This window comes from Desmodus rotundus, chromosome 12, assembly GCF_022682495.2.
Source record: "Desmodus rotundus isolate HL8 chromosome 12, HLdesRot8A.1, whole genome shotgun sequence".
Lineage (NCBI taxonomy): Eukaryota > Metazoa > Chordata > Mammalia > Chiroptera > Phyllostomidae > Desmodus > Desmodus rotundus.
The window spans coordinates 68,470,603-68,492,575 of NC_071398.1; the positions used below are offsets into that span (position 1 = coordinate 68,470,603).

Here is a 21,973-nt window from a genome sequence, read left to right on the forward strand (position 1 = left end):
TCTCCATCAGCCTCTATGAGACATGTGAGCAGTTACTCATCTATAAGAGCTCCTCTAATACATGCTAGCCTCTGTTCCTCTGGGAACACATGCAAAATCAGCTTCCCATTTTCATTAAAAAAAAAAAAATCTTCCTGAAAGACATTCTGAATTTGGAGGTGTTTATCTTGTGTGATATGTACTGTTCTGAAAACCATTACTGAGTATTTTTTTTTATATTTTATTTTTGTCATTTCAGGTAAGAAAATAAATCCAATCTCTGCTACTCCATCTTTGCTGGAAATCTGGTCTGTTATTAGTAATATTTTAGTCCTTAAGTGGTGAGTTCATAACTGTTCACTTGCTTATTGTGAATCATAACCATATACGCATGTATTTTACATTCTTTTATTTGCATAAAATATTACATAACTCTTTTAAAGTTCTGAAAAAGAAATAAAGATTCTTTTTCTTCCCCTGGGGTAGAACAAGAGCAAAAGAGGTAGGAAGAGTTTGTGGTCAACCTCCTGCCTTCTCTACCTTCCTGACTCCTTCCTCTACCCCTATAGTCGCAACCCATCGTGACCACCTGTCTACTGCCCATGTTACCATGGCTCTGAAGGTGTTTTCTGATACACCAAGATGCTGGAGGGAAGAGGTCCTAGCTTAGGGAAAAGGAAAGATCTGAACTTTCATACCGTAAGATCCAACACGCCACTGTGGTCTCCTCTTACAGTATGGGACCATATGAAGGCCTTTCAGAATAGTGCTGACTCACACTCAGTAAAAGTTAAGGGAGGGGTTTATGTGAAGAGCTTGAGTAACAGAACAGACTATGATTATAATGATTTGATTTAAAGAGCTCAGAAAGAAATCTCAAGGACACACAAGAAAATTAGTCAAAGGGCTTGACGCATGTATTTTTGATGACAAAGTGGGATGGGGAAGAGGAAATGGACAAGGGCATCCAAAGTTAAAATAATCTATAAAAGACAAATTATAACACTACCATAAATTAACTGTAAAGACTAGATGAAAAAAATGTAAAGTCGTAGATGAGGATTAATTTTTTTAATTCGATGGATTCACTTTGAGGATGCAAGAACTGGAGAAAGATTTGATAGATCAAGAAGTAAGAATAAGAATAAAAAAATAAATTTCATTTCTAATGGAAATTCAAAATTGAACCAATGAGGGACTTTTTATCATGAATGGTAGTTGAAGAAAAACTTCAGGTAAAGTTTATCTGAATCTCCTGAAAAAGACTTCCAGCATTAGCAAGTATAAAAAGGTAGTATATTGCAGCTATTCAAGGAATGGTCTATAGCATACAAAACATATTAGGGAAACATTGTGCTATAGACACATATATACAATTATTTACCTAAAATTTAGTTGGTACATTTTAATAGTTCCTAAAACATATGGCTGTTAAAGAAGGAATGAATAGGGAATAAAGGGTTATTGACTGCTTTTTTACTTATAACCAGTGAAAAAATAAAATAATTTTTGTCAATTCTTAATGAGATGTAAGTTCTTTTACCTTTTTAAAATATATCAAGTAATTATTCACAAATTATTATTAATTGTAAGAAGAAAATTATTTTAGTTAAAATAGGCAAATAAGACCAAAGTCTATGAGAAAAGTGTATTTGTGAAATGATTTTCAATATATGAATCCTATGAGGATGATGGTATTATAAAATATCATCAATATATGGAAGTATATATGTCACATGTAGATATGAATTCTCCTGATAGTCCTTATGGGCATCAGGATTTTCATTGCCATTAAATACTAGTGACTACTCTGCCTTAGTTAAATGTTTGTTCAATTATCTCCTGGTTCATTTTACATGGGTACACGATTCTTCAACATTTGGAAACTACAGGTTCTTATCAGAAAAGAAGTATTTCACCTTTCCTTCACTTCTCTTCCACAGCAATACTCATTTCCCCATGTTTCCCTGGTCGGTGAAACATATTTACTCATTTTCAAACAAGCAGCTATTTTACTACAAAGTAGAAATGGTTAAGGGACGGGATGGGTACTATTATACACTATTTGTGAGAGTGTAAAGGAAATCAAACTGTCTGGTTTTCGATTCTGCTTTCACTTTTTATAATCTCAGACAAGTTACCAAATTTCTCTTTGACTAGTTCCTCATTTGTAAAATAAACATCACAATAGTGTCTACTCATAATTTATTGGAGGATTAAGTGATAAAATACATATCAAGCATATTTGCCTGACACAAAATAAACATTCTCCAAACACGTGCAGTGATGATGATAACGATGACAGACGTCTGACAGCATCCATCCAAAGAAACGTATTTATTTCCTTTGACTGAGTGATGCTGACTCTTGAAAGTGTCCTACAGAAATAAGTCAAGCGTTTAGAACTAGGGACAAGAGTATTCATTGCAGTGCTGGTCGTAACAGTAAAATATTAGAAATGACCTGCATGGCTCTGAAGAAATGTTGATAAAATAAATTGTGATGCATCTGTACAGTGGAAAAGTTTGAGGACCAAACAGTATAATAGTCATAAATACAGAATTAAAATGTAAATTTCAAGCAGCTGAGGCTTCTCTCTCTCTCAGAACATCCCGAGTTCTTCCTCACCCCTTTTCCTTGCTTTGCACTTGTATCAGTCAGCTATTGCTCTATAAAAATGTCCACGTCTCAGTGGTACACAGCAGTAAGCATTTATTTCTCACTTGAAGATTGCAGGATGGCTGGGGCAGTTCTACCTCGGGCTACCGTGGCTAGGACATCTCTGCCTCACCGCAGCCAGAGCGTGTTCTTGTCTTCACAGTCAGGAAAACCGGAGAGGATGCAAGATTATATGGAAAGCTTCCTGAAGTCTAGGTTGGACTTAGCACAATGCTGTTCCCACCCATATTTCATTGGTTTCATTGGCCAATGAAAGTCACGTGGCTGAACCAAAGCCCAGGCTCAGGCAAGTGCCCGCAGCCTCCCGTGAGGCTGTGCGGATAGGGTAGATTCAAGGTGGGGTGAGAAATTGGGACCATCAAGTCAGTCTGCAATGTTATTTGTCATTTTTAATTATCTTGTCAGTGAGATTGCTACCTAAGTCCCTTTTGCTCCCACTGAACTCATCCTAGTTTCTGCTTAGTTTTTCTCTCTTAACAGAATAACTAAAAAAAAATCTCTTTATACTTGAACAACTCTGCCTCCTGAAACAACTCATTTTGGTGGCACAGAGCTTCCCATCTACACTCTGATTCTCCCTTCTTACAGGTATTTCCACTCATATATATGAGTTACTTTTCTTCTCTAGAATTTACATTAAATATTTAATTTCCTTGAACTTAGCCAAGATAAACACCCCAAATTCAGAATGTCTTTCAGGAAGATGACCTTTTTTTTTTTTTAATGAAAATGGGAAGCCCATCTCACATGTGTTCCCAGAGGAACAGAGGCTAGTGTGTATTAGAGGAGCTCTTATAGATGAGTAACTGCTCACATGTCTCATAGAGGCTGATGGAGAATGATCTGGTTTCAATTGATCCAGTTTTGGAGGGATTAGCCAGGCTTTGAACCAGTTTTTAAAATGGGGATTTGCCATATTCTAGTCCCAAGAAACATAGTTGGTAGAGGGGGAATATTCAGAAGAGAATGTCATAAACCATTAGCCCTTCCCTTGGATTTGTAGAATTTCATAAACCCCAAAGCCAGAGTTTCTCACTGGAGGAGGCAGGCTGAGGAGGATGAGAAAGGGGAGAGCATGCTTTGAGAATTCTGGATGCATTTCCCAGAACAAGGCACAGTACGAACATGATCAGAAGAGGCAACTTCCTTCCTCTTTCCTAATCTTGGCTCCAGATGCCTCAGCAGATTCTCTTCCATGTCTTGCATGTTACAGATGTCACTGGTGCCATCACCTTGGGGATAACATGTGGCTCTTAACAGCTCTGCTCCTTTGGGGTAAGTTGGGCTTAGAGAGGGTCAGTAGAAGGGGCAGGCACTGGCTAAGGGGACTGAGGGTTTTTGTCTTCCTTTGGTAACCCAGGCTAGAACTCTTGAGTGTGGAGATAACTGACTGTATCTGTGCTTCTATGGTTTACTGGTGTTTATTGTATCAAAAGGATGGGAAGGGAAACTCTGAGGCAACATTAAGCCTGGGAGCATCATGTCATAATGAAGTCCCGTTAATCACCACCTGTAGGTTCTTCAGTACCATTGGTACCTGATTTGGGGAAAGGAAGTAGAGAGAAACTAAAGAGACCCAAGCTGGCCCCTTAAAGTCTGTATTAATTCTGTCTCCATAATTCTCCCTCTCTTTTTTTCTTCCACGGACGATCTGATGATGTCTCTATTGTTTGGTTGCTTACAGTTCCAGTTGATGGGCAAACAGGTGAGCAATGTCTAACTCAACTTCTCTTCCTCTGGCACACTCCTGCTTCCAAAAGCTAGGTTTCATTATCCTAAAGAAGACAGTATGGGGAGCTGGTAGAAAGGGGAAAGATTTGTAAATGATATGAAGTCCCCTATATTCAGAATACGATTTGGACAAAATCCTGGTTTTTAAGGGTTCTAAGATTCTCTAAATGAGTTCCAACCTCTGCCCTTAGTGCCTGTATAGCAAGAAAGGGCCAGGATTGTGAACCTGCACAAGTAGCTCTCCTGGGTTTTCTGGTATCCTCCACACTAGTCCCCTTAACAAGAAAGCTGAGTATTTTTTTTTCTCCTCTGAGAGAATCAAGCAGACACTGGACAGTTAGAAAGTGAGGGGTTTGAATCTTGACTTCCAGTGCAGATGCTAATTAAGGCTTGAGCTGAGCCCTCAGAGATAATATAGCAAATTGACTTCAACCTAGTTGCACCAGTTTAAAACCCTGTTTCATTGGTTACCCTGTTTCACTGGGGGGTTTTGGAACCTCAAATCGGCAACACCCAGATTTCACAACATGAACAGAGGCCTCTGTAGCCGGGTCCAGACATCCTTCATGGCTAGATTTGTAGGTTCTCACTTGCTTATTTTTCGATCTAATCTAAATATACATTTTTCCCCTAGTGCTATCTACAAAACCTCCCTAATTGTTCAGAGCCTTTCCTTTTATGACACTTGTTTTTGTTTCTGTTTTCCCTCCAAGCAGACCTTGCAAAGTCAGTGCTCACCTTGCGGCCTCCGTGGGTCAGTGTATTTTCAGAGGAAAATGTAACATTATGGTGTGAGGGAGCCCACCTGCCTGGGGACTACTCTACACAGTGGATTCTCAATGGGACAGCCATTCAGACCTTGACCCCCAGCTACAGCATCATTGCTGCCAGTGTCAATGACATTGGGGAATACAGGTGCCAGATAGGTTTCTTGCTGCCAAGTGACCCCATACAGCTGGAAGTCCACAGAGGTAAGTATGGCATGGAGAGGAGGGCTGGAGTTCACAAGGTCTTCCTTTGCGTTTTCTCCTTTCTGGGTGTCAGGTGTGTGTGTGTGTGTGTGTGTGTGTGTGAGAGAGAGTGTGAGTATATTGATTTGTCTGAGTATGAGTCTCAGCTCTGTGCACCTACCAGGTCAATAAAGTGAAGATAATCAAAAGATCACATCAGAGTCCTCAAACTGTGCCCCCAAACACTCAACTGGGGCAGGTGTGAGTAGGGTATCTAGAGTAAAACTCAGACCCTAGGAGTTTGTCATTTGAAGTTATCTAGCTTGTTTAAAAATTATACCTGCCCGTAGTAAATAATACAAATTTGGAGAAATGGACAATGATGAATAATAAAGTCTCCCTCCCATCCCAAACACCTAGCCCTGCAGACAGCTTCCACGGAAACAAAACTCTTAATAACATAAACTTTAAAAAAAGTGGTCGGTAGAATATTCTATATACTATCCTACACCTTTTATCACTTAAAATACTTTGAAGATCTGTTTATATTAATAGAGATCTACCTCATACTTTCAAATGTCTGCCTTGTGGCTGTGCTATAATTGATTTAACCATTATCGCTAAGCTTCTAGTGCGTTTCCAAGCTTTGCTTTTACAAGCACTGCTGCGATAAACATCTTTGCACATATTATCTGGGGCACATCTCATGGTATATCTGTAGGATAATATTCCGGATATGGAATTACTGTGAAACTTTATTTTACTTATTATTTTAAAAATTTATTATTTTATTTTCTTTATAATTTAATTAATTGATTTTATTTATTTTATTTTTATTTTGTTATTTTATTTTTTATTTCATTTCTTTTCTTTCATTCCATTTATTTATTTTATCTATTATTTTATTTAATTTTATTATTTCATTTCAATTATTTATTTAATCTATTTATTTTATTATCTTATTTATTATTTATTTTATTTATTTCATTTCATACTTTTATTTTATTTTATGTATTTATTTTGTTTCACTTATTTAATTATTTTATTTATTTTATTTTATTAATTTTATTCTTTTATTTTATTTTATTATCATTTTAAACTTTGATGAATAGAAGCAGAAAAGTAGCCTACCATCTACTTAAATCTGTAAAAGGTTTCTACATCAAGAGATGGAGACTGCAATACTCTTTAGGGCAAAATGTCTCATTATTCAGGACAAATCATTCAAATGGATTATTTAGTTATTCGAAAGCATTAAGCTAAAACTTCCATGTAATTGACAATGCAAAGGTGAATCCGTCCTGGAGGCAGAATTAGATTTATGTGGACTAGATTGCTTTTGGAAGAAATGTGTTTTAGCTAAGGAAATGTCAAGAATGTCAGGGAAAATGCTGGCTTTATCCTGTGTCTGTTAGGACTCTGGGATTCAATTCCTATGTTAGAGAGATGAGGGGAGCTGACAACTCTTTTAGCACAAGACTGTGTGTGGTTTGAGCAGTTCCAATTGGATGAGGCAGGTCTGAGCCCATTGGTTGAAAGCTGATTCCAGGACCTCCTTCATAAGGGTTGGCTTAGCCAGCAGGAACACAGTGCAGGAAGCTGGCATTCAGTCTGTGGCTTTCCCCTGAAATGCAAGTGCAGGAACGGCCCCTGAAGCAATGGCTGCTAGAGTCTGATTATAAATTTGAGCCCAACTAACCCTAAGGAGTCCTTCTTGGTAGGTATATTCTTTCCCAAGTCAACAATTATATATTTTCACATGATATTTTAATGTGAATTTTTATTGAAGTATAACATACAACAAACCTTAAGTACACATTCACAAAGTAAATTGCACCCAGATAAATACATGTTTCCAGAATCGCAGAATCTCCCTCCAGCCCTTTTCTAGTCAGTACATCAACACTGACTTCCAACACCATATGTTTTCATCTGTTTTTAAACTTCATATACATGGACATAGTACAGTATAGTATGTGCTCTTTGTGTCTGGCTTCCTTTACTCACATCGATTGTAAGATTCACAGACGTTGTAAAGTTGCCATTAGTTCCCATCACTGTATAGTACTGTGGGCACTAGCACTGTGGGCATTCCTGTACATGTCTGTAGGTGCACGTATCTGTTGGAATTGCCTAGGAGTGGAATTGCTGGGTCACAAAATACGTCTGTATTCAGCCTTAGTTTTCCATGGCGGTCAGCACCCCCATCACACGCTCAGTGTGAGAGTCGTGATGGTCCCTCAGCAACGGTGGGCGTTTCCTGTATTTTTCGCTGTAGCCAATCGGAGGCATGTGCAGGAGCATCACACTACAGTTTTAATTTGCATTTCCCTCATGATTAATGATATTGAGTATTTTTTACACTTATTATTTACTTGGATATCCTCTTTTGTAAAGTACCTGCCTAGGTTTTTTGCCAGTTTTTTAAAATTGTTATCTGTCTCTTCCATATTGACTTGTGGGAGCTCTTTACACATCATGGACATGAGTGCTTGTTCAAGTGCAGTAAACATCTTCTACTCTGCGGCCTGCCTTGTTGCTGTCTGAGTATGTTGTTTTGTTTTTCAATGAGCAAAAGTTTTTAATTTCACTACATCAAGTTTTTTGGTTGATGTTCTCTGTGCTGTATTTAAAGATGCTCGCCACCGTAGTCAGCAGTGGAGGATTCCATAGCAGTTACACTAGGTCCCAGTCACTTCAGTTAGTCTGTCTGTGCTGAGGCCAAGAAAACACAGCTGGTCCATGGACCCAAGTCCTCATCCTGTGTTTTCAAATGAGTGTCTCTACCCTACTCTAAGGTGATAAAGATAGGGAGAACGATTTTTGAGTAGAAAATTGGTATCTGCTAAAAACCACATCCCCCAATTTTTGATATGCAATACTTTCATTATCTTCTAAGGCTAAATATTTTAAATTTTATTTATAAATTTCTTTCTTTCTTTTACTCATGGTTTATTTGGAAGTATTTTTGGAGGGTGGTGTTTTCCTTGTCATTGATTTCTACTTTCATGGCATTGTGGTCCGAGTTTCTGTTAAATATGATACGGTTCCCTGATATTTGTGGAAAACTGCTTTGTGGTCTGGTGTGTGTTCAATGTGTAGAACTGTCACATGTGTGTTTGGAAAGTGTGTGAATTTTCTCTGAGGTACAGCATTCTATGTAAATTCATGAAACTAAGTCTACTAATTGTGTCATTCAAATATTTTATATCCTGACTAGTATTTTGGATGGTTTCTGGTGGAGGTTTGTGAAAACTCCCACTATGTTTGTGGACGTGCTTGGGCAGTGCAGTCTTTGAGCACCTCTTGGCTGAGAACAGGAATAGGGAGGAAAGAGCGCAGCATCCAAGACCGAAGACCACGCTATGTATGGCACTGCAATGCCTGCCTTCCGCCCTTAAGTGAGTTCGAGAGGGGGAAGAAGCATTATGGTCTCTTCTCCACTTCTGTCCTTTAAGAACCTCATGCTCATTTAGCCAAACCAACTGCCCAGGGAAGGAAAAAAAGGGATTTTTGGTTATGTGTAGAGGTGGCCATCCAAAGTGAGGGCCCATTTGACTTGGAGCTTATTGTTACCAGCTGTATCACTGATCTGCACATATGTGAGTATTTCTATTAATTTAGAAGCATAAATATGTCTGGATATGTTTTCTATTTTGTGTGTTTGTCTTAGTATATGTGATCCTATGGACAAATTAGTCAGGAGTTGAGTGTATCAAGTTCCAACCAAGATGGACATGTAAGTAGAAACCCTTCGCTTCCTCGCACAACCAAAAGGAGGATAATAACCAATCTAAAATCAATAAACAACCAGAAGTGCCAGAAAATCAAACTGCATGGAAGTCTGACAACCAAGGAATTAAAGAAACAGTCAAACAAAATAACCAGACCAGTAAGGCAGTGGACAGAAAGAACCTGAAGTGCGGTGGCGGACTACGCAGGTGGAGCTGACTGAACAGGAAACTGAGACTCAGAGCTCACTGTGAACTATGGCTGTTGTCACAGTAGGAGAAACTCCCAGTCTCACATGAGAATCTGTTGGAAAGTAGAGCTAGAGCTGAGCAGGCGAGCTGCACTGTTCCCTCTCTGGCCTCTCCCCTGCAGGCAGTGCCACAGTGCAGCAAAGAGGGTTGACCTGTCCTGGTGAATACCTAAGGCCCTGCCCCTTTACAAATTAACAGGTAACCAGGACAAAGAAATATGGCCCAAATGAAAGAATAGAGCAAAACCTCAGAAACAGAGCTAAACGATGAGGAGATAGCCAACCTATCTGATAGAGAATTTAAAGCCCTGGTAATCCAAATGCTCACAGAACTGACTGAGCTTAGCTGATAAATGAAAGACACCCAAAATGAAATAAAGCAAAATATTCAGGGAACCAACAGTGACAGGAAGGAAACCAGGACTCAAATCAATGATTTGGAATAAACAGAAGAAATAAACATCCAATCAGAACAGAATGAAGAAACAAGAATTCAAAAAAATGAAGAGAGACTTAGGAACCTCTGGGACAACTTGAAACACTCCAATATCCGAATTATAGAGGTGCCAGGAGAAGAGAAAGATCAAGAAATTGAAAGCTTATTTGAACAAATAATGAAGGAAAACTTCCCCAATCTGGAGAAGGAAATAGAGTTCCGGGAAGTCCAGGAAGCCCAGAGAGTCCCAAAGAATTTGGACCCAAGGAAGCATACACCAAGGCACATCATCATTAAGTTACCCAAGATTAAAGATATAGAGAGAATCTTAAAAGCAGCAAGAGGAAAGGAGAGAGTTGCCTATAAAGGAGTGCCCATAAGACTATCAGCTGATTTCTCAAAAAAACCTTGCAGGCAAGAAGGGGCTAGGAAGAAGCATTTGAAGTCATGAAAGGCAAGGACCTACATCCAAAATTATTCTATCCAGCAAAGCTATCATTTAGAATGGAAGGGCAGATAAAGTGCTTCCCGAATAAGGTCAAGTTAAAGGAGTTCATCATCACCAAGCCCTTATTATATGAAATGTTAAAAGGACTTATCTAAGAAAAAGATCAAAAATATGAACAGTAAAATGACAACAAACTCACAACTATCAACAAATGAACCTAAAAAAAAGAAAAACAATGAAAGCAAAAACTAAGCAAACAACTAGAACAGGAACAGAATCAGAGAAATGGATATGACATGGGGGGTTTTCAGTGGGGAGGGGGAAGGGAGGAATAGGGGGGAAAGGTACAGGGAAGAAGAAGCATAATTGGTAGGCATAGAATAGATGGGGAAAGGTCAAAAATGGTATAGGAAACAGAGAACACAAAGAACTTATATGCACAACCCATGGACATGAACTAAGGTAGGAGGGATGCTGGAGGGTTGGGGTGCAGGGTGGAGGGAGGATAAAGGGGGAACAACTGGGAAAACTATAATAGCATAATCAATAAAATATACTTTTAAAAAAAGGGAGTTGAGTGTATCAGTTTTCAATTGCTAGGTAACAAATCACCACAGACTTAGCTTCAAACAACATACATTAATTATCTTTCCATTGTGCAGGAGTCTCCAGACAATTTAGCTGGGTGCTGTGCTGGGGCTGCCATCAGGGTGCTTACTGGGCTGTGGTCCTCCCTGCAGGTCTTCCAAGTTCACAGGGTCGTTGGCAGAATTCAGCTCTTTGTGGCTATGAGACTGAAGACTCTGCCCGTTTGCATGCTGTCAGCCGGAGGGCCCCTGCCCAATGCCTCTGTCATGGGCCCTCTCACAACACGTCAGCTCACGTCTTCAAGGCCAGCAGGAGACTCTCTCAGTCCAGACAGCTAGCACAGGGTCTTATTTAATGTAACAACATCATAGGAGGACATCCCATAAACTTTGTCATGTTCTGGTGGCTAGAAGGGGATCAGACAAGGGTGTGACTTGTTGGGGTCGTCTTAGAATACTACCTACCACATATGATAAAACCATTGTCCCAACCAACCTCTAAGATCTGGTAAGGGAAGACAAGAAGGGACCGTGTTCAGGGCTGCTGGTAAAGTTTACTTTTCTTCCTGGCAAAGCTAAGGAGATTTGAGGAGTGGGAAATAGGCCTCAGATTCAGCAGAGCTCCAGGGTGGCATGTTCCAGGAGAAAGACAAAGCCCCCAGTGTTCAGCTCTGGCTTCCCGGTACCTCTGCTACTGTATACATGCATTTTGGGTCCCCATTTTCCAGATTGGCTACTACTGCAGGTCTCTAGCAGAGTCGTCACCGAAGGGAAACCTCTGGCCTTGAGGTGTCATGGATGGAAGAACAAGCTGATATACAAGATGCTTTTCTACCACAACGGCAAGACCTTTAAGTTTTCTCCCTGGAATCCTGAATTCACCATTCTGAAAACCAACATGAGTCACAATGGCATCTATCACTGCTCAGGCTTGTATGGAAGGCCTCGCTTCACATCAGCTGGAGTAAATATCACTGTTCAAGGTATTGTATCTGAATAGTCATAGAGCTGTAGTTTTAAGGACCAGTGAAGCCATCATAAATGATTGCTTCAATGTGCAAATGAAGAAACTGAGAACCTGCCTTCCTGAAGGTCACAATATGACCAGTGCTAGGAGCAAGAGGGACGGGGAAGAACCAGAACTGAGATTCTCTGGGTCCCAGTCTGTTGCTCTTTCCAGAATACCATGGTGCCCCGTAAATAAACTCAGGAGCTAATCTCAAGGCTAGGGCATAGTGAGGATCCATTTCATCAATTTTATTTTATTTGCATGGAATAAAGACTCACTCAAGTAGGTAGAAAATAACCCATGGAATCTCATAAAAGGTGTGTCCAACCTTGCGGTCCGCAGGCCGCATTCGAGGACTTTTTTGCTTATCGATAGTGGGGATATCATGAAAATTATTCATGGCCCTATTTTTGACCATCAGTTTTCATTAGTGTTTGTGTATTTAGTGTGTGGCCCAAGGCAACTCTTCTCTTTCCCGTGTGGCCCAGAGACGCCAAAAGGTTGGACACGCATGCTGGAAACAGAGGCCAGGAAGACATTAGGACTTGGTTATACTTTCTGTCCATCTCTCTGGGGAGACATGGCCTCTCTGGTTCCACTGCTTTCTGAACGTCTGCTGTCCATGCAGCTTCCTCTGTTCCAGTTGCATGTGGCCTTTGCCGTGACTCTTTCATGGACTTCATCTCAGTACTCACAACCACTAGCAGTTTTCTGTCTGAAAAAAATAGTTAATTCCTATGGGAAAGAAGTTATTGTCCCAGATTATCTTTTGAGGCAGGAACACAAGTAATGAGACACTGAACTGGCCAGGGTGTGGGTGTATCCACTCCTGGCCAAACATTACCCAAAGGCATGGTTGTATAGTAAATAACATGGTTTTTCAGGGTAGCATGAACTGTGTAGAGGATTCTCCCCAGTAGGCTATGAGCAAGCTGGTAACTATATCTATGAGGACACCCTAAGAGTACCTCTCTGCTGGAAGTAGAAAAAATTGTGTTTTATGGATGCACTCCGTGGAGACAGGTCCTAAAGGGGTGGGGGGAGTATGTCTTCTTCAAAATGAACCTTAACTCTGAAGCAGGCAACTGTCAACTTTTTCTTTAGAGCTATTTCCAGCCCCGGTGCTGAGAGCATCCTCATCACTCCCCCTGCTAGAGGGCAACCCGGTCAACCTGAGCTGTGAAACGAGGCTGCTCCCACACAGCCCTCTTGTGCAGCTCTACTTCTCCTTCTACGTGGCAAATCAGACCCTGGTGAGCAGGACCGCATCCTCTGACTACCAGATACAAAGTGCTGGGAGAGAAGATTCTGGGTTCTACTGGTGTGAAGCCGCCACAGAAGATGGAGATGTCATCAAGCGCAGCCCCGAGTTGGAGCTTCGAGTGCTTGGTGAGTGAAATGATGGGAACTGACCGGCACAAGAGAAGATGCCCCCTTCACTCTGATGGGACTGCGGTCTGTTCATGGCCCAGACAGGAAAATGCTATAACAGGCCTTTCCACTCTTGATTCAGAACTTCACTAATCTTCTCGTAAACACCATTACATTTTCTTTCTTTTCCTTTTCTTTTATTTCCTTTCCTTTCTCTATTTATGTCCTTGTTTTTGTCCTTCCTTCTTTTTTCTCCCATATTTTCCATTCTCTCTCTCTCTCTTTCTCTCTCTGTCTCTTCTTCTTATCCCTCCCTCTGCCCCTTCTCTCTCACAGCAATCTAATCAACAATACATTGAGTTCTTCTGATCTATTGTCACAGGGCTCAAGAACCAAGGACCTCATGTGGCAGGCTGGTGAGATGAGGACTTTGAGGGCTGCACACAAATACCTGCCCAGGTGTCTGTGTCTGGCTGAGGTGAAGGGACTGTGAGCTCCAGAACAAAAAACTCCTTGGGGAAAAAAAAGAGTTCATCTTCAGTTCACATGAGTTTCAAGCATTAAGTAGAAAGAGCAGTTGTCTCTGAAACTGGGGAGAAAGTCCACTGACAGGGCCCTGGCAGCAAAGGTCTTACGAGGAGTTTGCCTCTTGCCCGTACACCACAGGGCCCAGCTGGAGCCACCTGCAGCTCCTTCCTGCCCCCTGAAATTGCTGGCGTCTCCACTGGGGACAGGGATGGCAGGTCTCAGCCAACCTTCTCTTCCAAACATAACCCAGTCAGATCCCCCTGGTTTCTAAATAGCATTTCTCCTCTCTGTCATTTTCTCTCACAGGGCTCCAGTCACCAGCTCCTGGGTGGTTTCATGTCCTGCTCCATCTGGCAGTGGGAATAGTATTTTTGGTGAACACCGTTTTCTGTGTGATAGTACATAAGAAACTGCAGAGAAAGAAAAAGTGGATTTTAGAAATTCCTGTGGACTCTGGCCATGGGAAGAAGGTAACTTCCTTCCTTCAAGAAGACAAATGTTTAGAAGAAGAGCTGAAATGTCAGGAAAAAGAAGAGCTGCAAGAGAGGCCCCTCCAGCAGCCCCAGGAGGAGGGGGAGCAGCAGGAGCAGCTCCGCGGGTGCCCGTAAGTCAACACAGGCCCTGCCCCTTCCTTTCCATGAGCATGGGGCACAAACATCCAAACGGTGAAAGACTCCAGAACTGTGAGGGCCATGGCATCCCACTAACTCTCAAATAAAGCAAATAAACGAGCTGACTTCAGTGGAGTGAAACTTGGAAATTCTGTAATTAGGGATGATTTGATCCAAGACCTCCTCCAAAGCAATCTTTAAAAACTTGAAAATCAAGTCTAACCTGATCATCCTATTGGGTATTTGGAGCAATATTTCTGGAGAAAGGGTAAAAAGGTAAGCGTGTGTGTATGTACAAGAGATGAAGACAGAAAGAGACACAGAGTAAGAGAGACAAAGAGGATAGGCGGGTACAAGAGGGAATGAAAAGTATAGACCAAAAAGAAGGAACCCTACCCTACAAACGACTTCTGAGAGACAGCGAAAATGAGCTCGCATCTGTGTGTGCTCAGGACTGTTGCTCCAGAGCCTTCTCCTTCAGCATGCAGCAGGGGCTGCGCCCACACATCTCACTGGGGAGCAACTCACCATGAGAAGTGGGTGCGTTATTTCTGCCTTTTCATTTGAGGCTTTTTCATAACCTCTCTGTGTGCAGCGATAACCATGGACCTTGCTTGGCTGTCCTCGTCCACTACCCTAAGGAAAAGCAGAAGGTAACTGCTGCTTTTCTTAATAAATTAATTCCAGATCGCTCCGCTTGGCACTGCAAGGAGCAACTTCAGGTGGGGAGGGGCAGTGACCTCACAAAGCCCCAGCTCTTACCTGTCACAGACTTACTTTGCCCTTTCGGATTTTCTGGATGCTTATGAACTAACTTCAAGATACGCTACTCTCCCGCTTGGGCTCCATTTTGTAGACAAAATGTTTCCCTGCTAGTCCACAAAACAAGCTGAGATAAAACTGACATATATGAATACGACTTTACTAAAGCTTAGGGGGGAAAAAAGGGTATAAACAAACCTAGCAACATACTTCAAGATTATTTGGTTTTAAAAAAAGGTACTTTACTGCCAAGCGAGGATACAGCCCCACCTAGCCTCTGTTCCGGCTCCACGTGGCAGGGGCTCACCTTTAATGTCCACGCCACTTGAAAGCACCCTCGAGCAACTTGGGACTTGAAGTAGATGAAAGAGCACCTAAGCCCGCTGCTTCCATAGACTGTGGACAATGAGAATGTCCTCTCGCCCTCACTTCAGAAAGCAGTACAATGATGGTCATCTCAACAGAAGTCCAGCAACTCCAATATTTTTATTAAAGGACATGATCATATGTAATAGCAGAAGTTACATTGATTGCACAGAATGTTTTGTCTCGTGGGATGGGGAAACAGAGAAATGAGGGGAATTGCAGTGATGAGGCCCACAAAGGGGCCCAAAGACACTCTGGAGAGGGACTGTAGAAGATGCTCACCTGAGGAATAGGGAATTAAAGCAGGAAGTGACATTCACAGCCAGAGCAGAGAGCCACTCCACCCGCACAGGGCGGAGGATTTCAGGGAAAGGGCTCGCTAGGGTAGAGGGTCAGGGGAGACAGGGGAGATGTGGGTAGAGACAGAGCACTAATGACCTGGGCCGAAGCTAAGGCACCACGAAGTGCTTCCGCCTCCCCCACTCCCCTGTGCTTCCTCTCCAGACTTATCCATGCTTGTGATCTTGGTCACAGTTTTTTTTCTCATATGTATTTCAATGCTTAAAAAATTCATTTGATTATATCAATTTCTTAATTGAACAATTAGCACTTCAGTCTACCCTTATCTCTGGCTTTTATCTGTGCCAGGAATAGGTTCTAGGATGTCCCTCAAATCAAGGCCCACCTGCCTGTTCCCCAAGCCTGAGGGCTGGGTCTGATCAAGGCCTGGCACTGCCTCACACTTTCTCCAGGTGGGTGCCCATGCCTCAAGTTTTTCTCCAGGGGCAGGGTGCTCTGTCCTTGGCCCCTGGCCCTATACATTTAAGGGTTCCCTCCTTTATATTTTTATTTCATCTGGAACTGGAGACACAGCCACATGTGGTTGTTGAGCACTTTATGGCTAATGTGACTAAGGAACTAAATTTTTAATTTTGCTTAATTAATTTGAACCTAAATAGTCACATGTGGCTAGTGGCTACCATGTGGGATGGCACAAATCTAGAGGATGGAAGTGATCCCAATTATGCCTCTATTCAACTAAGCAGACTGGTCCCTGCAGAAGCTTCGATGGACTCTGGATAGGACTGCAAGCTCAACTAAGTAGTAGCCACAATCATAAGCTGCCATGCCAGACGTGGTAGCTCTACTAGAGAAAATTACTGTGGCCTCGGGCACGCGGTATGTGACCAATGATGTGCATTCTTTTCTATCTGAATCACAAATTTATATTCACATGGAATGTACAATATACAATATACAGTTTTGTCCCAGAGCTAAGCCACTGGTCCTCATCTTTGTCATGCTGCAGAACCTCATATTAATCCATTACATTGATGGCATCATGTTAATCAGGCCAGATGAGCAAGAAGTGGCACTGGCACGCTGGAGAAACTTGGTGCTCCAGAGGGTGGGAGAGAAACCGAGAGATTCAGGGAGCTACCACATCCATGAGTCCAGTAGTCAGGACCTGGCCTCAAATCTGTATTATTGCGCCCTGTCCCTCCCACCTCAAAGAAATCACAGCACTTGGTGGGCCTTTTCAGGCTTTACAAGAAGAATATTCCATGTGTGAGGATCTTTCTTGGGCCCATATCAGGTAACATTGGAAGAAGGCTGCCAGCTTTGAACAGGACCTGGAGCGCCAAAGAGTGTATAGACGTAGGTGTGCATAAAACAACTCCATCTCTATACCTGCAATTTCATTTCATTTTTAATTTTCGTGCATTGACCTCTGACCCACCTCACTGTCCTTATCAAAGCCTTCTGGTTGGTGATTATCTGTGCTCCTTAAAATGGAGCCATAAACATTTTTGTTACTAATGGTTGGAATGGCATGACTACGAAACTGGTGATAGTATTGGTTATAAGCAATTGCCTATCACAAGACCACCGGGAAGTATGGCGTGTACTGCACTCTTGGTTCCTTTGTCTTGTCAATCATTAGTACCTGAGTTATACTACTAAAAAAAAAAAGTACAGTAACAGGAATCTGTAGTGAAGAATCTGAAGACTGCTGGGTCATCTGTTCTGTTCCAACCCAATAGTCCTATAAGTAAATCACTCGATAATGAATTGTATTACGGCCTATGGAGTTGCCTGCTTTGTGTGTCAGTCTTAACATATCCTCACATTACGGCTGCCATTACACCTTTGCCCCACCATGGGACAAAAGCGCTTTCAGTAGGTCAAAGCTGGAATGCAGGAAGCCCCCGCCACTTGGGCCAAATAATGCAGCAAACCTGGTGGCACTGGGAGCATCGGTGAAGAGCAAAGGTGCTGCACGGAATCTGGCAAGAGCCAGCTGGAGAATCAGAGTGCGAGCCCCCTGTGACACCGGAGCAAGGCTATGCCATCTGCAGCAGAGATGCCTTTTGAAGAACAACTTTTAGTGTGCTTTTGGGCCCTGGTAGGGACATGGAAGTTGTTTTGTTTTGCTTTGTTTTGAATCACTAGGTGACAATGAGGGCAGAACCACCTATCACGAGGGAGGTAGAGTTAGATCTTCCAAGTCATAAGGTCAGCGTGGCCCAGTGACCATTTAACAAAAATGGTACTTTTGAGACCGAGCAGGACAAGAGGGCACAAACTAGATGAGCAGGTAGCTCAGGCACCCATGGCACCCACCAGCACCTTTGGTTACATGGGCATCCCTTACGACTGGCTGAAAGGGGAGAAAAAAGCTTGAAACGGACCAATTCAATATGAGGCTGCAAATTGAAAATTTAGAGTTACTCACGGGAGGCCTTTCAAGATAGGGGTGAGTAAATTCATCCCAACTGGCAGGGTTTCAGGCGGCAAACTTAGTCACCCACTTTGTGCATACAGAGAAATGACCCCAGGTGAGAATACGTCCAGACTCCAGGCAGGGGCAAACGCCCTGATCGGCTGATCGAGGAACATAGGAGGAAGATTAGAAGAGTAAGAACAGGGAAGTCTGGTAGAAGCATGTGGGTGGGCCCAGGGCAGTAGGTGTGAAGTGTGAAGATCTTTTTATCACCCATTAAGCAGAGAACATCTCCCAAGTAAGAGACATTCAGTGTAATGGAAACATAAGCAGACCAGCTACAGTGGCAAAGATAGAGTCTACACATGGCCCAATATCATGGACTCTCACCAAGGCTCATGCAGCTGGTGCTGCCGCCAAATGTTCAACCTGCCAGCAGCAGAGACCAAGGCTGAGCCTCTGCTGGGATTCTATACCTCAAGGATACCACCGGCTACTTGGTATCCCATTGGCTACACTGGGCCCCCTCCATCCTGGAAGGGCCAGCAGTTTTTTTCTCACAGGAATCAACATGTACTCCAGGTACCAGTTTGCCTTTCCTGCCCCCAGGGCTCCAGGGGCTTTTGGGAGTGCCTGATCCTCAGGCATGGAGTCCTGCCCTGCATAGTATCTAACCAGGCCAGCAGGAGTGAAAGTGCAGGAGAGGGCAGTGACTGCAGGGCTTGGGCAGATCATATACCGCACCACCCCCAAAGTGCCGACCGGCCGGCCTAGAAGAGTTGGACAGTCTGCTGAAGGAACAACTGGAAGATACAATGGAGGTGCCATTCTCCAGGATGCCATATATTCACTGTGACCCAGCAGAAAGAATATATGGGTCCCGGAACCATGGAGTGGAAGGGTGAGCTCGCTTACTGCTGCTCTTGGTGAAGAGCAACAGTAAAGCGAAGACTTGAAATTTATGCCCTGGCTGGTGTGGCTCAGGGCATTGAGCCCCGGCCTGTGAACCAAAGGGTCACTGGATGGATTACCGGTTGGGGCACATGCCTGGGTTGCAGGCTGGGTCCCCAGTGGGAGCACACGCGAGAGAAAGGCACACACTGATGTTTCTCTCTTTTTCTCCTTCCCTTCCCCTCTCTCTAAAAATAAATAAAATATTTTTTAAAATTAAGGTCAGGGTTTAGAATTTCACTAGTTAGCAGTAGAAGCAAACTGCTTGAGGGAATCAAGGTCCAAATCACCAACTTCCCTGCGCACTCTCTCATTATATTGCATGGCCTAAGAACACACCTGCGGTGAATGTTCGAAACTGGTTCTCCTTTTCCACCTACTCTTTCCCACACACCCTTCTCGCAGTTTACAAAAGAAAGGCATATCTCTCACCCATCCCAACTTATGATACATGGCCCTGGAAGTAAAGAAAAAAAAATCTGAGTGTACCAAAGACACAAAGGCACTGTAAGCCAGAGGTAAATTTTTGTGTCTTTTTCTTATACTCATGGGTGTTAGGGGCAAAGCTATGTGTTGGAAATGGATACACTGGCCCATGTTGAGATGTTCTGAATCCTGGTACGTAGTAGAGGTAGGGCAGAATTTACAACTTTCATTTCAAGACCTTCCCTCTTCTTTATACTATCACCCAAAAGTGCCTGGCTGTGGAGGAAGAGTCGTAAGAGCAAGGCAAAGAGAGGGTAAGTAAGAAATACTGATAACCACACCTTACTTTATCTAGGCAACAAACTTCTGCAGAGCTCTCTCTACACCTGATCTTTCATCTGTGAATTCAGCTGCATCACAATAGGCTAGGGTACATCTTCAAGTAAAAGGAATACATTGAAGATAAGTTGGTGTTTTATATTTTCTCAAATAATTTAGAAGAAATTGTTTCATTCATTTACTCCCACCCACCACCCCCCAAAACTGGATATTGTAAATACATAAAGTATTCATAGTTTTCTTAGTTCGCAAATTTGCTTGCCACATATCGATCATTAATAGATTCTATGATAAATCAGCTACTTAAGAAAGTCATTAATACATTTTTTGGAGGGGGGGTTAGCTCCACAGTTACCTAGTGGCTGGAACGTGGCTCTGAGATGGACAGGCCACTGTGGTAGCTCTCCAACCTGAGTTCCGGGGGCTCTGAGCATGTCCCGCGGAAGGCCGCTGGCGCCACCCTGTGGTCCGCACTTTGAGACCGGAGCTTGTCAAGGAGGCCCCTACAGCGCTTGCGCGAGGACCCAGCTGCGCAAAGCTGACAAATGCACCCTTTCCGCAACCTCCCCCTAGACCCCGTGAGAAATTATGGCTTCCTCAGAGGGGGCAGGGGCAAGAAATGGGTGCTAGAGTGCGTTGGCGGCATCACAGCAGAGGAAAGCAAGGACTCTTGTGTGTCGGATTCTTTCCGGTATCGAAGAGAGCATCCAACTCTGAGCGGCCCCCCAAATCTTGCCTTAATTGTTTACTTGGGCCCGGCAGGTGTGAGAAGCCGACTCCCGAGTGGGCTGGGTCGCCAGCATCAGGAAGGAAACATCGCGGGAAGCCATAAGCCATGGCCTCGGCCTCCCGGAACCACGTAGCTGAAAAACCCCAACCTAGGCCAGGCCGGGACCGGGCCGGGGCTGGGGGCGGGGTGTGGCGGGGTCAGAACAGCTATCTCGCGCAAGGACTGCTGGGAGGTGTAGAGCGAGTGGGTAGATTGCTCAGCCGGGCCTCTGCGTAGCCGGCCAGGGTGGTGGCAGCAAGGGGAGGGGCGAGGGACCCGGAACCGGGCCCTCGGGGAGGGGCTCCAGAAAGAGGGTCCCGGAGGCGGCGGCAGCTAGCGGCGGCAGCTGGCGGCGGCAGCAGGAAGGGAGGCGGTGAAGCGTGCGAGATGGCAACCCAGTCAAGTACAGGCCAAGTTCCTACCAGTCCTTCAACTATCAGAGCCCCGGGCCGGCACAGACAGCAGGCCATTGTGCAGTGAGCCTCCAGGCTCTTCAAGGGCTGTTCTGAAATGCACTGGGGAACCACAGGGCTTCTCCCGCAGGGGTCCAAGGTGTGTTTTATCCCACATGGCAGGTTTCCAGGACTGAGAACAAAGGAGACTGATGCAGCTAGTAGGGAGCGGGGTGGGTGGATGAGTTTGGGGGATGGAGGTGAGTTCTTCCTCTCCGCCCTCAGATTTAGCAGGGACAATACCCAGGGCCGGTTGGACCTACCCAGGCTTCATTTGAGAGCCTCCTCGGCCACCCTGTAAACCCCAGGGCTTCCAGACCTAAGCAGAAAACAGGAAACTGGTTGTGTGGAGGGTGGATCAGTGGAAGGGAGGGGTGGTTTCTCATGTTTCAGCCCCCTTGGGAGAGCCGTAAAACTCATTCTAGGATCACAGCAGTTTCTACAGGAGTCCAGGCCCATTCCAAACGCTCAGAGGATTCCTAGCCGGAGAATGAATCCCTGAAGTGGCTTGCCTGGTTTGGGGTAAAACAGAGTTGCATCCAGTCTGGGTCTTTCCTGGCTCCCACATTCAGTTGGGAGAAACCTCAGCGCCTTCTGGATTTAGGAATTTCCCTGCCCAGAAGCCAAAGATTGCCAGACCTGCCTTGGGATTCCAAGCAACTGCTGGAAGGGGGGTTGACAGTCCTCACTGCCACCAGGCTTATTTGCGGAAAGACCCCCAGAGACAGTAAGGGGGCAGCAGTTGAGATGCAAGGAAAACAGAAATCCAGGTGGGAGGGAATGGTAGCTTAGACTAGTGTGGTGGTAGTGGAGGTGTTGAGAAGTGCTCATATTTGGAATGTATTTTGTAGAAAGTGCCAAAAAAGCTTGCT

General features: G+C 43.7%; 1 protein-coding gene and 1 long non-coding RNA gene across 7 annotated transcripts in view; one reads left to right on the forward strand and one right to left on the reverse strand.

Annotated features, from left to right (window-relative positions):
* Positions 1-15,585, forward strand: part of FCGR1A (Fc gamma receptor Ia) — an 82,726-nt gene extending 67,141 nt beyond the window's left edge. For 2 of the 5 annotated variants that reach the window (XM_053915481.1, XM_053915482.2), the window contains 6 exons: positions 3,872-3,933; positions 4,343-4,363; positions 5,103-5,360; positions 11,521-11,775; positions 12,906-13,190; positions 14,007-15,585. In XM_053915481.1, the coding sequence (XP_053771456.1) occupies positions 3,903-3,933; positions 4,343-4,363; positions 5,103-5,360; positions 11,521-11,775; positions 12,906-13,190; positions 14,007-14,308 (1,152 nt within the window). In that variant the 5' untranslated portion in view covers positions 3,872-3,902 and the 3' untranslated portion in view covers positions 14,309-15,585. Of the gene's footprint in view, positions 1-229; positions 321-3,871; positions 3,934-4,342; positions 4,364-5,102; positions 5,361-11,520; positions 11,776-12,905; positions 13,191-14,006 lie in introns of those variants that run through there. The other 3 variants (XM_045203715.2, XM_045203718.2, XM_053915483.2) reach the window with 3 other exon arrangements.
* LOC123480752 (uncharacterized) lies at positions 14,082-21,443 on the reverse strand. Of its 2 annotated transcripts, none has more exons than XR_008425777.2 (3): positions 20,236-21,443; positions 14,840-14,947; positions 14,082-14,110 (listed from the first exon to the last, which is right to left on the reverse strand). It is a non-coding gene; the product is annotated as an uncharacterized lncRNA (long non-coding RNA). The 2 variants fall into 2 exon arrangements; XR_006656858.3 differs by lacking the exon at positions 20,236-21,443 and adding an exon at positions 18,177-19,814.
* Between the last annotated feature and the right edge of the window lie 530 nt (positions 21,444-21,973).